The following is an 18,326-nucleotide window of genomic DNA, read 5'->3' on the forward strand; positions in this document are numbered from 1 at the left end:
TAACTGTTCAGTTTCCTTGCAGTGCCCATTCAAATCAATGATCTATCTGTGTAATGCAGGACAGAGCAAGTCCTACAGATCTTAACATATGACCTTTGTAAAATCTCTTTTCTACCAGAAATCCCTAGTAGAGTACTTTAAAATTGCTCTTCTAAACCAGACAACCCCTTTAATACCAAAAGACGGTTATTTAAATGTAATGTTACTGTCCTTTTTTTTTTTCTTCTTAATTTAAAGTATTGTTCTCATCTTCTTTTCTTCACAAGCGCACTGCTACTTGTCCCCAGCTTTATGCTTAGCAGGTGGCGGTGTTCTCCTGAGGATTTTGGCCGATTGCCACGTCGCTGGCTCATACTGAGTGCCCTTCCATGCAGCTAGCTGAGGCTTCTTTGTATTTGCAGCATGGGAGAAGTGCAGGGAGACTGAGACAATCCAGCCAGCTTCAGAGTAGCACGAGCAGGCTGTAAAGCATAGCCTGCAAGCAGTGCTTGCTCCTTACCTAGGTAGCCGAACCTTCTGCGACTGCAGTGTGGTTAGTAATCTAGCCAATGAACTGTACACCATAGCATTATAAATCCCTCCATTCTTGAAAAAGGAGATGAAATACAGAAGAGACTTGTACATGCTGCGATTTATTTATTTATTTATTCCTATGGACATTCAGTGAAAAAAATAGACCAATTTAATAACATTGTCCGAGTGCTGTCAATTTTTTCCACGGACAACACTTGGACCAAAAGTACGGCTTAGCCTTATAGACAGAAAAAACCCTCTGAAAGCCCTTGATCATCATTGCATGCAATGTCCATGTGCTCAAATAAGAGCGGTTTTATCCCTGCTGTTAGTTGCCACCATGACAGCATTTTCTGAACTGGAGACAGTCTTGCTTTCTAAACCTCCGTATCCTCTAGTCTTGCCGATGTTTCTGGCCCTTCACACTGCAGGGAAGTGAAGAACCATTTGCAGGTGTTAATCCCTGTCCTTTGCTTTCTGCTGTCTTGCTTGGTTTTATCACTCATGCATGAGTTTAGGAAAGTTTTTAGAATTATGACTGGGTGGATTCTGCCAAAAGCGCAGCTTCATTGGACATCAATATATGTTGTAAAACCTATGAATCTAGATACCAAAAAAACAAAATACATAAAAAAATGATAATGAGCAGTTGGTGTATGTATATATGTAAATATATATATATACAGTACAGACCAAAAGTTTGGACACACCTTCTCATTTAAAGATTATTCTGTATTTTCATGACTATGAAAATTGTACATTCACACTGAAGGCATCAAAACTATGAATTAACACATGTGGAATTATATACTTAACAAAAAAGTGTGAAACAACTGAAAATATGTCTTATATTCTAGGTTCTTCAAAGTAGCCACCTTTTGCTTTGATGACTGCTTTGCACACTCTTGGCATTCTTTTGATGAGCTTCAAGAGGTAGTCACCGGAAATGGTCTTCCAACAATCTTGAAGGAGTTCCCAGAGATGCTTAGCACTTGTTGGTCCCTTTGCCTTCACTCTGCGGTCCAGCTCACCCCAAACCATCTCGATTGGGTTCAGGTCTGGTGACTGTGGAGGCCAGGTCATCTAGCGTAGCACCCCATCACTCTCCTTCTTGGTCAAATAGCCCTTACACAGCCCGGAGGTGTGTTTGGGGTCATTGTCCTGTTGAAAAATAAAGGATGGTCCAACTAAATGCAAACCGGATGGAATAGCATGCCACTGCAAGATGCTGTGGTAGACATGCTGGTTCAGTATGCCTTCAATTTTGAATAAATCCCCAACAGTGTCACCAGCAAAGCCCCCCACACCATCATACCTCCTCCTCCATACTTCACAGCGGGAACCAGGCATGTAGAGTCCATCCGTTCACCTTTTCTGCGTCGCACAAAGACATGGTGGTTGGAACCAAAGATCTCAAATTTGGACTCATCAGACCAAAGCACAGATTTCCACTGGTCTAATGTCCATTCTTTGTGTTCTTTAGCCCAAACAAGTCTCTTCTGCTTGTTGCCTGTCCTTAGCAGTGGTTTCCCAGCAGCTATTTTACGATGAAGGCCTGCTGCACAAAGTCTCCTCTTAACAGTTGTTGAAGAGATGTGTCTGCTGCTAGAACTCTGTGTGGCATTGACCTGGTCTCTAATCTGAGCTGCTGTTAACCTGCGATTTCTGAGGCTGGTGACTCTGATAAACTTATCCTCAGAAGCAGAGGTGAGTCTTGGTCTTCCTTTCCTGGGGTGGTCCTCATGTGAGCCAGTTTCTTTGTAGCGCTTGATGGTTTTTGCAACTGCACTTGGGGACACTTTCAAAGTTTGCCCAATTTTTCGCACTGACTGACCTTCATTTCTTAAAGTAATGATGGCCACTCATTTTTCTTTACTTAGAATTTGTATTATGGCAAGAAAAAAGCAGCTAACAGTCTATTCAGTAGGACTATCAGCTGTGCATCCACCAGACTTCTGCACAACACAACTGATGGTCCCAACCCCATTTATAAGGCAAGAAATCCCACTTATTAAACCTGACAGGGCACACCTGTGAAGTGAAAACCATTTCCGGTGACTACCTCTTGAATCTCATCAAGAGAATGCCATGCTAAAAGTGTGCAAAGCAGTCATCAAAGCAAAAGGTGGCTACTTTGAAGAACCTAGAATATAAGACATATTTTCAATTGTTTCACACTTTTTTGTTATGTATATAATTCCACATGTATTAATTCATAGTTTTGATGCCTTCAGTGTGAATGTACAATTTTCATAGTCAAGAAAATACAGAAAAATCTTTAAATGAGAAGGTGTGTCCAAACTTTTGGTCTGTACTGTATATATATATATATATATATATATATATATATATATATATATATATATATATATATGAGATACGATACTTGGAAAGAGGCGAAACAATGGAAGACTTTATCATGAATATTGTATACCTATTAGTAATATACATTTATTGGACAAGATCTGTTTGGAAACAATTGCCAAAACTACCAAGGAAGAAAACCCGAACAAAAAAGATCAATATACGCAAAGTAATAGAATTAAAAAACCTTTAATGAATCAATAGATGAGGGTCAGTGGGTGGCACTGAAGAGACAGGTGCTCACACATTATAAATATACAGCAATTAAAAAAGTATGAAACGGTACAATTCTCGTGGACATGAAATGCATAATAGTGAGAGATCAACACTTATACCATATGGCTATATGGAACATATGTACAGTGCTGGCCAAAAGTATTGGCACCCCTGCAATTCTGTCAGATAATACTCAGTTTCTTCCTGAAAATGATTGCAATCACAAATTCTTTGGTCTTATTATCTTCATTTAATTTGCTTGCAAGGAAAAAACACAAAAGAGAATGAAGCAAAAATCAAATCATTGATCATTTCACACAAAACTCCAAAAAAGGGCTGGACAAAAGTATTGGCACCCTCAGCCTAATACTTGGTTGCACAACCTTTAGCAAAAATTACTGCGAACAACCGCTTCCGGTAACCATCAATGAGTTTCTTACAATGCTCTGCTGGAATTGTAGACCATTCTTCTTTGGCAAACTGCTCCAGGTCCCTGATATTTGAAGGGTGCCTTCTCCAAACTGCCATTTTGAGATCTATCCACAGGTGTTCTATGGGATTCAGGTCTGGACTCATTGCTGGCCACCTTAGAAGTCTCCAGTGCTTTCTCGCAAACAATTTTATAGTGCTTTTGGAAGTGTGTTTTGGGTCAGTGTCCTGCTGGAAGACCCATGACCTCTGAGGGAGATGCAGCTTTCTCACACTGGGCCCTACATTATGCTGCTAAATTTGTTGGTAGTCTTCAGGCTTCATAATGTCATGCACACGGTCAATCAGTCCAGTGCCAGAGGCAGCAAAGCAACCCCAAAACATCAGGGAACCTCCGCCAGGTTTGACTGTAGGGACCGTGTTCTTTTCTTTGAATGCCTCTTTTTTTTCCTGTACACTCTATGTTGATGCTTTTTCCCAAAAAGCTCTACTTTTGTCTCATCTGATCAGAGAACATTCTTCCAAAACGTTTTAGGCTTTCTCAGGTAAGTTTTGGCAAACTCCAGCCTGGCTTTTTTATGTCTCGGGGTAAGAAGTGGGGTCTTCCTGGGTATCCTACCATACAGTCCCTTTTCATTCAGACTCCGACGGATAGTACGGGTTGACACTGTTGTACCCTCGGACTGCAGGGCAGCTTGAACTTGTTTGAATGTTAGTTGAGGTTCTTTATCCACCATCCGCACAATCTTGCGTTGAAATCTCTCGTCAATTTTTCTTTTCCGTCCACATCTAGGGAGGTTAGCCACAGTGACATGGGCTTTAACCCCTTTGCAACCCATGCCGTATTAGTAAGCATGAGTTGCAATCCCCCCGTTCAGTGAGGGCTGCAGCGCTGAGCCCTCACTGAACCGAGCACATGTCAGCTGATTCTTACAGCTGACATGTGCCCGCAACAGCCGCGGGTGGAATCGCGATCCACCCGCGGCTGTTAACATGTTAAATACTGCTGTCAATCTCCGACAGCGGCATTTAACGCGCGCTTCCTGGAAGCGTATCCTGAGCCCCGCCCATCGGCGACCCCCGTCACGTGATCGCGGGTCGCCGATGGGCGGGCATGACAACCCAGGGTCTGCAGCAGACGCCTGTGGTTGTCATGATCTGGTCGCTATGAGCGCCACCTAGTGGTCGGCGCTCATAGCACAGGACCATTTCTGCTGCATGCAGGGGATCTGCTCGTCCCCTGTATGTATCAGAGCCTATCAGACAACTGCTGCTTCTAGTCTCCTATGGAGACTATTGAAGCATGCAGTAAGTGAAAAAAAAGTTTTGAAAAATCTAAAAAAAATTAAAAAAATATAAAAGTTTAAATAACCCCCCTTTCGCCCCATTCAAAATAAAATATATATATATATAAAAAAAAAACCTACATAGAAATATTTGGTATTGCCGCGTTCAGAATTGCCCGATCTATCAATATAAAAAAAGAATTAATCCGATCGGTAAACGGCGTAACGAGAAAAAAATTCTAAACGCCAGAATTACGTTTTTTGGTCGCCGCAAAATTGCAATAAAATTCAATAACGGGCGATCAAAACATTGCATCTACCCCAAAATGTTATCAATAAAAACATCAGCCCGGCGCGCAAAAAATAAGCCCTCACCCAGCCCCAGATCACGAAAAATGGAGACGCTACAGGTCTCGGAAAATGGCGATATTTATTTATTTTTTTTTATACCAAATTTTGGAATTTTTTTTTCACCACTTAAATATAAAAGAACCTATACATGTTTGGTGTCTATGAACTCGTAATGACCTGGAGAATAAAAATGGCAGGTCAGATTTAGCATTCAGTGAACGTGGTTAAAAAAATAAATAAAAAACATCTGTGGTATTGCACTTTTTTTGCAATTTTACCGCACTTGGAATTTTTTTCCCGTTTTCCCGTACATGATATGGTAAGACTAGTAATGGCGTTGAAAAGTACAACTTGTCCCGCAAAAAATAAGCCCTCACATGGCCATATTGACCAAAAATAAAAATGCTATGGCTCTGGGAACAAGGGGAGCAAAAAACGAAAAAGCAAAAATGGAAAAAGCTCCGGTCCTTAAGAGGTTAAACTTCTTGATGACACTGTGCACGGAAGACACAGGAACATTCAGGTCTTTGGAGATGGACTTGTAGCCTTGAGATTGCTCATGCTTCCTCACAATTTGGTTTCTGAAGTCCTCAGACAGTTCTTTGGTCTTCTTTCTTTTCTCCATGCTCAATGTGGTACACACAAGGACACAGGACAGAGGTTGAGTCAACTTTAATCCATGTTAACTGGCTGCAAGTGTGATTTAGTTATTGCCAACACCTGTTAGGTGCCACAGGTAAGTTACAGGTGCTGTTAATTACACGAATTAGAGAAGCATCACATGATTTTTCAAAGGGTGCCAATACTTTTGTCCACCCCCTTTCTTAGGTTTGGTGTGGAATTATATCCAATTTGGCTTTAGGACAATTCTTTTTGTGTTTTTTTTCATTGAAGACAAATTAAATGAAGAGAATAATACCAAAGAATTTGTGATTGCAATCATTTTCAGGAAGAAACTGAGTATTATCTGACAGAATTGCAGAGAATGCCAAGACTGCCCTTTTCCTGCAGAATCCTCTTGAATTGATCAAATTGTATGACGGACCATAGTTTCTGTTCTTCTGTTTCTTTGCTTATATTCATAGAGGATTCTGGTATATATCTTTATAGTTTCCATCAACTGAAATGTAACCACATTAAAGGGTTTGTCCAGGGTTTGGAAAAAATGGCTGCTTTCTTTCAGAAACATGGTTTTGTCTGGTATTTTAATTCGTCCCTTTTTGAAGTGAATGGAACTGAGCTGTAATACCACACACAACCCACGTTCATGGGTGATGGCCTGACTGAAAGACAGCAGCACTGCTTTTCTAATCCTGGACAGTCCCTCTAAATGTCTGCCACACCTGATTAGGGGCAAGCTATTGTATTGTATTCCTTAATCTTTAAACACATTTAATGAAAAAAAAAAGTGTGAAAGTAGCCTCATCTTTAGATGACTTTTATGGGATATAAATGTGTATGTCACTTTGAATTATTGGGCTGAGTGAGTAAGGAAGAAATAACGGACAGATGGAAGGCAGCATGATGTAAGGATCAGACTACGCTGGGTTTGTTTGTAGTCTGTTACCATGGAGACAGATAGTTCTGCATAATAGGGGACGAGACAAAACTATAGGATAGTTGTAACTAACAATATTTTCAATGATTCTTTACTTTAGTAATTCATTGTAGAATAATAATGGTTTGCTAACCCACGATCCAGAGCATATGAAACATTTAATACATGGTATAGCATTAGACTGGTTCACAGGTCATTCAAGGAATGTGCATACATTGATCAAACAAAGCTTCAGGTTTTTGTTATTCCAAGGGACACATCCTTTCATGTACGTGCATAGCCAGAACCGTCAACTTTAACCCTCCCCACTCTGTCTGATAGGTCTCTGCCTATGGTCAAACATGTGAGCGACCTGTCAGTCAACTGGAGGGAGCAGAGAGAAGTCACCTGGGGGCCGCATCAAACTAGTCTGGACTCTCTAGTTCCCGGCCAGCTTTTCAAACTATGTCTTTTCTGAAACAGCACGGCTATGGGTAATACTCAATCTAACCTTGTTACTATCATTGCAGGATGAAGAGGATTCCTTTGTGATGAAAGCCATCATCCATGCCATAAACGATGACAATGTTCCAGGTTTACAGCATCTTGGTTCTTTGGCAAACTATGATTTAAACCAGCCAAACAAGGTACTGTGTTCACCTTTAGTGATGAACGAGCGTGCTCGTTTAACCGAGCATGCTTGGGTGTTATCTGAGTATCTTCGGTGTGCTCGTATATTATGTTCGAGTTCCTGCTTTTGCATGATTTACGGCTGTTAGACAGCCTCACCACATGCAGGGATTGCCTGTTTGTTAGGGAATCCTCACATGTGTTGAGGCTGGCTTACAGCTGTAAATCATGCAGACGCAGGGATTTGAATATAATACACGAGCACGCCGAAGATACTGGGTAAGCATCCGAGCATGCTCGGTTAAAGGGTTAAACGAGCATGCTCGCCCATCACTATTCACCTCCCATAGATTACTATAATGCCCAAATAATGTAAATGTAATGCTAAACCGCTTCAAAGCAATCAATAGGAAAAGGGCTGCCACCTATATTGCCGCGTACTTATTATTTAACAAAACATAGCTACTTTTTACCAGTTTTTGATAGGAACTTCAATTGCAGTATTGTTTGGGCTCGTTTTACATCACATTTTAGTATATTTTGAAAGCTACACATTTTATATTTTAAACAAAGAAACTGATCAAACCTATGTTTTTTTATATTACAAATGGATATGCCAAGTACATCTCAAAAATGTGCTGTGAAGCATGCCTTCATAATGCTGAGGCAGTTTTCAGAAAATAGCAGGATTTTGCAATAGTTAAATGCAACACTTTATTTCTTTTTGTGACCATTCTGCATCCCTATGTTTCAGCATGGTACCCCTCCACTATTAATAGCCGCTGGCTGTGGAAACATTCAGATGCTGGAATTGCTAATTAAGCGTGGAGCACATGTTGATGTGCAGGATAAGGTCTGTGTGTTTTAATTTTCTTATTTATTACACATATTATATATGTATTTTTAGCAGATCTGAAAGGTATATGTAGATTCCTGCATCACTAAAGCTAGTGCTTATGTTAATGTTTTCTAATTCATTTACGCTGGATCCAATGCACTTTACTGGGCCTCCCGGCATGGCCATGTAGAGACATTAAAATTCCTTCATCAGAACAAATGTCCACTGGATATTAAGGATAAGGTGAGGTTTTTGCTTAAAATTGTACAACAAATTTCCAAATCTGCAGCTGCCCATACTGTTGTGGAATTGTCACATATTACCCCAGCGGATTCTTTCCTTTGCACAGGTGAAATCTGTTGCAAACCCACATGCAGGGCCGGCTCCAGGTTTTTCTGGACCCCGGGCGAAAGAGTCTCAGTGGGCCCCTTTAATACATACCACGATTCATGATGCACAGATACCGCAGAGAAATATATATATATATAGTACAATGCAAAGATTTCACTTCTTACATTACATGAGTGATATCTATTGTTAATTCCACAATAGCTCAGAAACCGGCGAATCGCTCCACACAGAATACTGGCCCCCATATAAGGCCCCATACGGAATACTGGCCCCCATATAAGACCCCATACGGAATACTGGCCCCCATATAAGGCCCCATACGGAATACTGGTCCCCATATAAGGCTCCATACGGAATACTGGCCCCCATATAAGGCTCCAGACGGAATTCTGGCCCCCATATAAGGCTCCATACAGGATACTGGTCCCCTTATAAAGCTCCATACAGGATACTGGTCCCCTTATAAAGCTCCATACAGGATACTGGCCCCCATATAACGCTCCATACAGGATACTGGTCCCTTTATAAAGCTCCATACAGGATACTGGCCCCCATATAACGCTCCTTACAGGATACTGGTCCCCTTATAACGCTCCATACAGGATACTGGCCCCCATATAATGCTGCATGCAGGCTGTTACCCCCCACATAATGCCCCATACAGGCTGTCCCCCCCCTTATAATGCTTCATGCTGGCTGTTCCCCCCACATAATGCACTATGCAGGCTGTCCCCCCCCTTATAATGCCCCGTGCAGGCTGTTCCCCCCTTTATAATGCCCCATGCAGGCTGTCACCCCCTCTCTCTATAATGCCCCATGCAGGATGTCACCCCCTCTCTCTATAATGCCCCATGCAGGATGTCACCCCCCCCCCCCATATTATACCCCATGCCTCCATACATTAAAAAAAAAAAATCAAATACTCACCTCCCTCCTCCTCACCTGCTGCAGCTGCTCGGGTCCAGACTCCAGCGCTGTCGGCGTCTTCCCGCTCTGCGCTGCCTGTGACGGCTTAGGGGAGCGCGCGGTGGAAAGACGTCACCGCGCCCTCTGACCTGAGACGTCACAGGGAGCGCAGAGCAGGAAGACAGCTGATCTGCGGAGGCACGGGGAGAGGTAAGTATCCGGCTGCCGGGGCCCTGAGCAAGCGCGAGAGAAGGGCGGGCGCTGACACCGCTCTCCTCCGCACATAGCCCGGCGGGGTGCGCGACCGCCAGTGGGCCCCTCTGCCTGCTCAGGGCCCCGGCACTTGCCCGGGTGCGCCGGGTGCTGACGCCGGCCCTACCCACATGCACCATCTCAACTATCTTATTTGTTTACACAGAGGTTAAAATCTTATGGGTAAAATTGCAAAGAACTTCTAAAATCATATTTGTAATTAACTTGTTCTTAAAACTCCTCTCTGTGCTCAAGATTGAAGCAATTTTTAATGTTATTGTTAATGGCTCATTGGCTTGGTTGGCCAGTCTGAACATGCTCTTTCCAATAAGCACTGCTCTAAAGCACTGCTGCATCGCTGAAATGCATTAACTCCTGATCCCGGCCAGCATCAGTGCAACTGTGCTCCGTCAGTGCTGCAGAGGTAACATTGCCTCATATAGCAGAATGGCAGGTACAAACCTTCAAGCAGGAAGCTAGGAGGCTGGAGAGTGGAGCGCTCCTGTCAGAGATCATGGGAATAACCCTTTAAGAAAAATATCTACCAGTGTAAGCATTTACTTTGTGTGTATTAATGCAGAATGAGTTGTATAGGTCAGTCTATGTTTACTTATATAAAGCGCTATTGCCATATTAATAGATATATTGTCTGATAGTAATTGTAAAAAGAAGTATGAACACTTTTGTTTACAGCTTGTTGCCTAGGAGACCGACCACTGTTGCAGTTTAGTTTGTAAACACTGTGCTGAAGCAGGTCAGGATTAGGAGGTAACTGCAGGGATTCTGACCAGTTTTAAAACATTGCTTATAAGCTCAGAAGAAAAAGAGCTTGTAAGCACTGTGCATGTTCTACTGTCCTGCACCAGGGGTTGGTCTCCAAAGTAGTGAGCTGTAAACCAAAGAAAACTGTTACTATCTCAAGAATGACTGAAAATTGTAATAAGTTGTAAATGGCAAAATTGCTTGTATTTAAAAGTACTATCTGACAATACCCATTTATGAAAATGGGAATAACACTTTAGCCATTTCTTATTGACCGATTAAATCCTATGTTTGGAAATGATTGAAGGTCCTACCAAATATTTATTGTGCGTGTTAGTGTTAAAAAGCACTACCTTTTCTTCTTCTACATAGTTTACATGATATAAAAGGTGCCTCATAAGTGGCTATTACAGTAGCTTGAATGGATCGTTGGTCTTGGCAGTCCTACACTGCACCTGCATCCTTTCTTCCCCACCTCCACTTATTTAGACTTTTTGTCTCCTTATAAGTCAGGAGAAACAGCCCTTCATGTGGCAGCTCGATATGGACATGTAGAAGTTATACAGTACCTGTGCAGCGTTGGATCAAATCCAGATATTCAGGATAAGGTAAATATGTCTAGAAGGCATCTAAGATGCATTCATTTATTCCACTGATCCCACTGCTCTGCTACAATGATCAGCTCATTGACTATGCCTACTAGTAAGACAGGTCTGGCATTTTATATTTCGACAACTTTTTTTCTGAAGACTTGTACCCAATAGATCAATAGGTAGGATAGGTCTACTGAACAAACCGATAAAATGATTGAGACCTCCCAACTCCCACCAACTGTTAATGGCGTGAGAAAGAAGGATCGAGCATGTTAAATTTCAACATTGAATCTAAGTCATAGCCAGAAGGGACTTTCATGTGTTTGGAGAGATAGCTGTGGGCCGAACAAGTGTTATTATTAAATGTTTATAGCCATGTCAAAATGTCCCTGTTCTTTGTGAATCATTTTTGGCTTTATGTTTTTTTTTGTGGTTCCTGCAACTCGCAAATCCAGAAATATAGCTCCGTCTTCCTTTTTGGAGAGTTGGTAAATCTAGTTTTAATGGTTATGGTGACATGTCCCCCAAGAATAATGCCCATGGTGAAGAGCTGAGGACCATGTCTCTTTGGCTAACAAGTCTAGATTTACATACGAGGAAAAAGGGGCCATATCTCAGGGGATGAGATGTCCAGGAACAACAAAAAAGCCAGATTCAAGGGAACAGCAGCATTAAAACCAGGTGTAAGATATTTTTTAAAAGTTCTTTTATATAAAAGAGAATCTGGTTGGATCCTATACTAGGGATCATCCTGTATCTGCTGCTGTGTCAGCTCCATTTTGTGTCTATTCAACAGAGATATTCTCACCTAGAAGCAGTGTCTTTAGAGAAGAATTTCTTTGTAAATACGACATCTGAGAGAACATGCCACAAAAATTATGGAATCTAATGGAAGAACACCTCTGTATGCCTTCTTATTAAATTAAAGGCGTAACAGAGGTACAATTAGGGACTATACACCCCAACTCGGAGGTTGTACATCGCTTTAGTAGACCACAAGGCTGGAGCAATGTAATAGAAGTTTTTTCTTTTGCCTTGCTTTCTAGCTAATAAATCATGACCATATAATATAAAGGGGGTCCTGAAGAGTGCTGGTACTGATATTTATGTGCCTGGAACAACAGCAATAGTGTACCACGTTAGTATACATCCTGCCAGAAGAAGAGTTAATGTTAATGTATGTGAGCAATTTTCCTCCCACACCTCCTTGCCTTTTTACAGTGAAGCTGTCACTGATTATTTAATTTAATGTCTACAAGATCAAATTGCCCCTTGGATGTTGGGAAGAGAATATGCGCTTTCCGGATCAGAGATGTGTGTTGCAAGAGATATCACTTGTCAATTTCTGCTTAAATCCGGGCCCTAGAACACTTTGAGTGGGAGACGCAGGCCATTTCCACCACAAATTGCTCCACACAGAGACGCTATGAATCAAGCTTGATGCTATTATATGCTGCTGAAAGAAGCACGGGAGAGCTTTTTACAAAACATTTTCCACGCAAATGTCTTAGCCTCCTCGCAGTGCTTTAAACAATCCAGTTGTGTCATAGAGAGCTTTTATGTGAGGAACATAATGTGCGGCACGATTTCTGGAGTAATTGTGTAACGGCGTGTATAATGCGTGCCTACATATAGCAGCAGCTCCTTTTTTTTGCCACGTGAATACCTATACACCTATACAGGCACCACACTGCTGTCAGGTGGTAAAACAGCGCCGGGAGTTATGGGAATCAATAACTAATATCACTTCTTTTCCGTGGTGTGCCACTTGCAGGAAGAAGAGACCCCTCTGCATTGTGCTGCCTGGCATGGTTACTACCCTGTGGCGAGAGCCCTGTGCCAGGCCGGCTGCAGTGTTAACATTCGCAACCGGGAAGGAGAAACTCCCCTCCTGACAGCCTCGGCAAGAGGATACCATGATATTGTGGAATGCTTGACTGAACATGGAGCTGACCTTGATGCAACAGACAAGGTGAATGGTTCCCGTTGTCACAAATTACACTGAGGCTCAAGGGCCATTTATGTCTGTGAAATCCATCTCCGATGCCTAATCGACACTAGAAACCTGCAATTCCTCATAATTAAGTCCTGGTAGTAAAATATCGAAATATACAAGCGAACACTCGGTGCTTTGCCCGCAGTTTATACCTATTCAGTACAGTGCAGAGTATGCTTTCATATTATGCCACTGAGCGAATAATTAGGTACAATTACAATCTTTTCAGAACTCTGTAGGATTTCATATAAAATGGGAATACAGGCTCTGATTTATGTTTGTAACCTTCTAAATCACCAAGTTCTCAACATAAGGGCTTGTTCAGATGACTGTATTAAATGTCTCTATGCAAGATGGGTAGCACAAGGACCAATGCAGGTCAATAGGGTAGGACACGTGAATTGTTTTACACATGGACCAGTGGTCTGCGTGTAAAAATCGCAGCATGCACTACCATAATCTGTAGATCAGACTCACCCATTATAAGTCAATGAGTGTGCAAAACACTGCGCATATACCGGTTACCATTTATAAGCCATGTGTTTTTTCACGGATCTGTTAGAATTATTAAGATAGGAAATTGTATTTCCCCTTAATTATTAAATTATGCCTGTAAAAACTGTGTGCCATACAGATGTATAAAATGGACATATAGATAGGCACACAAATGTAAAAATGATACAGAATGGAAACACTGATGGCACATGGATGTAAAAAATGGTACATAATGGACATATAGCACATGGATGTAAATATGGTACAGAATGGACATATAGATGGCACATGGATTTAAAAATGGTACAGAATGGACATATAGATGGCACATGGATGTAAATATCGTACAGAATGGACATATAGATGGCACATGGATGTAAATATCGTACAGAATGGACATATAGATGGTACATGGATGTAAATATGGTACAGAATGGACATATAGATGGCACATGGATGTAAATATCGTACAGAATGGACATATAGATGGCACATGGATGTAAATATGGTACAGAATGGACATATAGATGGCACATGGATGTAAATATCGTACAGAATGGACATATAGATGGTACATGGATGTAAATATGGTACAGAATGGACATATAGATGGCACATGGATGTAAATGTGGTACAGAATGGACATATATATGGCACATGGATGTAAATGTGGTACAGAATGGACATATAGATGGCACATGGATGTAAATGTGGTACAGAATGGACATATAGCTGGCACATGGATGTAAATGTGGTACAGAATGGACATATAGATGGCACGTGGATGTAAATGTGGTACAGAATGGACATATAGATGGCACGTGAATGTAAATGTGGTACAGAATGGACATATTGATGGCACATGGATGTAAATGTGGTACAGAATGGACATATAGATGGCACGTGAATGTAAATGTGGTACAGAATGGACATATAGATGGTACATGGATGTAAGTGTGGTACAGAATGGACATATAGATGGCACGTGGATGTAAATGTGGTACAGAATGGACATATAGATGGCACGTGAATGTAAATGTGGTACAGAATGGACATATTGATGGCACATGGATGTAAATGTGGTACAGAATGGACATATAGATGGCACATGGATGTAAATGTGGTACAGAATGGACATATAGATGGTACATGGATGTAAATGTGGTACAGAATGAACATATAGATGGTACATGGATGTAAATGTGGTACAGAATGGACATATAGATGGTACATGGATGTAAATGTGGTACAGAATGGACATATAGATGGTACATGGATGTAAATATGGTACAGAATGGACATATACATGGTACATGGATGTAAATGTGGTACAGAATGGACATATAGATGGCACATGGATGTAAATGTGGTACAGAATGGACATATAGATGGCACATGGATGTAAATGTGGTACAGAATGGACATATAGATTGCACAGGGATGTAAATGTGGTACAGAATGGACATATAGATGGCACATGGATGTAAATGTGGTACAGAATGGACATATAGATGGCACATGGATGTAAATGTGGTACAGAATGGACATATAGATGGCACATGGATGTAAATGTGGTACAGAATGGACATATAGATGGTACATGGATGTGAATATGGTACAGAATGGACATATAGATGGTACATGGATGTGAATGTGGTACAGAATGGACATATAGATGGTACATGGATCTAAATGTGGTACAGAATGGACATATAGATGGCACATGGATGTAAATGTGGTACAGAATGGACATATAGATGGTACATGGATGTGAATGTGGTACAGAATGGACATATAGATGGCACATGGATGTAAATGTGGTACAGAATGGACATATAGATGGCACATGGATGTAAATGTGGTACAGAATGGACATATAGATGGCACATGGATGTAAATGTGGTACAGAATGGACATATAGATGGTACATGGATGTAAATGTGGTACAGAATGGACATATAGATGGCACATGGATGTAAATGTGGTACAGAATGGACATATAGATGGCACATGGATGTAAATGTGGTACAGAATGGACATATAGATGGCACATGGATGTAAATGTGGTACAGAATGGACATATAGATGGTACATGGATGTAAATGTGGTACAGAATGGACATATAGATGGTACATGGATGTAAATGTGGTACAGAATGGACATATAGATGGTACATGGATGTAAATGTGGTACAGAATGGACATATAGATGGTACATGGATGTAAATGTGGTACAGTATGGACATATAGATGGCACATGGATGTAAATGTGGTACAGAATGGACATATAGATGGCACATGGATGTAAATGTGGTACAGAATGGACATATAGATGGCACATGGATGTAAATGTGGTACAGAATGGACATATAGATGGCACATGGATGCAAATGTGGTACAGAATGGACATATAGATGGCACATGGATGTAAATGTGGTACAGAATGGACATATAGATGGTACATGGATGTAAATATGGTACAGAATGGACATATAGATGGCACGTGGATGTAAATGTGGTACAGAATGGACATATAGATGGCACATGGATGTAAATGTGGTACAGAATGGACATATAGATGGCACATGGATGCAAATGTGGTACAGAATGGACATATAGATGGCACATGGATGTAAATGTGGTACAGAATGGACATATAGATGGTACATGGATGTAAATATGGTACAGAATGGACATATAGATGGCACGTGGATGTAAATGTGGTACAGAATGGACATATAGATGGCACATGGATGTAAATGTGGTACAGAATGGACATATAGATGGCACATGGATGTAAATGTGGTACAGAATGGACATATAGATGGTGCATGGATGTAAATGTGGTACAGAATGGACATATAGATGGCACAGGGATGTAATTAGGCAATAGGGAGATGAAAAATTCACATATAGAACACGGTACATATGCAAAAACCTCTTTTTTTTTTTTTTTGATGAAAACTGCTGGGCCATAAATGTATTGATGGTTTTTTTTAGAACATTTTAGCAGTGATTGATAATTGGATGATATGCAGATGATGTCCATGTATCTCCTCTGCTGGACGTACGAGACCGATATTATCAAAGCACTTGACCATTGGGAGTGGGGGAGAAGTCTAACAAATTTCCAGTACTATTTAAAGAGGATAAGATTGATTGCAAAAAATTTTACAAATATCACAAATTGATTGATTATTGCTGTTATATGGAAGTAGTAATTGCAGAGACTCTTGAAAAATCACTGGATAAATGAGATGCTCATAACAGCTAGAATGGCAAAACATGTGCCAAGCGTCTCCTGCCTGAGCAGTATCCGCAGTGACACAGCCAGGTTATGATGAAAGCTTTGCATTAGATCTGCAGCCATGCTGTCATTTCTTCTACATTCCTGCACTGTGTGTCATGTGTTATCGGTCTCATGATAGGTACTTACACCGTGCTTGCGTTGTCATTTCGATGAATCACAAGTGACCTCTTCGTAGGCTTTTAACTACTTGTTTGTTTACATTTAAGAAGTTCTATGAGATTAGAAAAACAGAGCTGCTTTCATCCAGAAACAGCGCCACTCTCGACCTTGGGCCTTGTTTGGTATTGCAGAGTGGCCCCATTCTAGTAAGTCGTATTGGACTGCAATACCAGACACATCCCACAGACAGTTGTGTTGCTGTTAAGCGGCCATGTTCTTCTTTAAAGGTTTCGACTTGCCTCCTTTCTTCCAGAGCACAGTCCTCCCCAGCCTCCTGCTCACCAGGGGAATAATGCGCTTCTGAAGATTGACAGATTGGCCAGCAGCATGGCTGTGCCGCTGGTGCAAACTATGTATACTTACATACATATTATGTTCTAACTGCATTCTGAGGCTGACCAATGTTTCTGTCCCCCTCTTTCAGGATGGCCACATAGCTTTGCACCTTGCAGTAAGAAGATGTCAGATGGAAGTAGTGAAAACCTTGATCCATCAGGGGTGCTATGTAGACTTCCAGGATCGTCATGGTAACACGCCGTTGCATGTCGCCTGCAAAGATGGCAATATTCCTATTGTAATGGCACTGTGTGAAGCTAACTGTAATTTGGATATTACTAACAAGGTGAGCTGAACCACCACTGACTTTAGTGTTCTATCTAATGTACGTCAACAGCAGTATCACGTATGTGCTCAAATAAAATATGACTACTGTCTACAAGGCCTTTGTTCTTCACTTGTGCTCTTAGTTAACTTAACACTAGGCCATTATTGGGGGTCCTGGGATCTGCAGAAGGCCCCTTCACTGCAGTGCCTGACAGCGACATCCATGTGTGTGGTTGTGTCTGGTATTGCAGCCTCGTGTTCATTTGAATATGCAGAACTGTAGTGCCAGATGGAGGGATGGGCATATAATGTAGTGAAGGGGGCACTAGTGTAAAATCCCAGAGAACCTCTTTTACTTGTTGTATTAGAAGTTATGGCCCTGATTCACTAAACAATTTTCTCCAGCGTAATAGTGTAAAACAATATGAAATGCTGCAAAATGTAATTACTTTTTGTTTTATACACCGCCTCGAGTTAATTCCACCAAGTGGGCGCAGCTTAGCCAAGAGATGGGATATGGCTAAGAGATTCATGGCAATTTGTGCCATAAAGGTGGTATGAATCGTGACGGGATTGTACTCCATATGATATGAAGTTCTACGTCACAGACGAATTGCAAATGAAAATGCATTTTTAATGCAGCAAAAGTGCATTCAGGCCTTGCTCACGGCCGAGGCAGGAGGCAGACATGTGCGCTGCTGGAGGTGAAAGCCGCTGACTGGATTACGTTTCTTGC

The 18,326-nt window shown here is 41.3% G+C and overlaps 1 protein-coding gene across 1 annotated transcript in view; it reads left to right on the forward strand.

The window, feature by feature from the left end:
- Positions 1 to 18,326, forward strand: part of LOC141192604 (death-associated protein kinase 1-like) — a 73,964-nt gene that overhangs the window by 13,158 nt on the left and 42,480 nt on the right. The window contains exons 5-10 of the mRNA XM_073662084.1: positions 7,227 to 7,343; positions 8,081 to 8,179; positions 8,309 to 8,407; positions 10,945 to 11,043; positions 12,803 to 13,000; positions 17,412 to 17,609. Of these exons, the coding sequence (XP_073518185.1) occupies positions 7,227 to 7,343; positions 8,081 to 8,179; positions 8,309 to 8,407; positions 10,945 to 11,043; positions 12,803 to 13,000; positions 17,412 to 17,609 (810 nt within the window). The remainder of the gene's footprint in view (positions 1 to 7,226; positions 7,344 to 8,080; positions 8,180 to 8,308; positions 8,408 to 10,944; positions 11,044 to 12,802; positions 13,001 to 17,411; positions 17,610 to 18,326) is intronic.

The sequence above is a fragment of the Phyllobates terribilis genome, unplaced genomic scaffold, assembly GCF_046119375.1.
Source record: "Phyllobates terribilis strain yellow unplaced genomic scaffold, ASM4611937v1 Scaffold_1__5_contigs__length_1240528914, whole genome shotgun sequence".
Taxonomy (NCBI): domain Eukaryota; kingdom Metazoa; phylum Chordata; class Amphibia; order Anura; family Dendrobatidae; genus Phyllobates; species Phyllobates terribilis.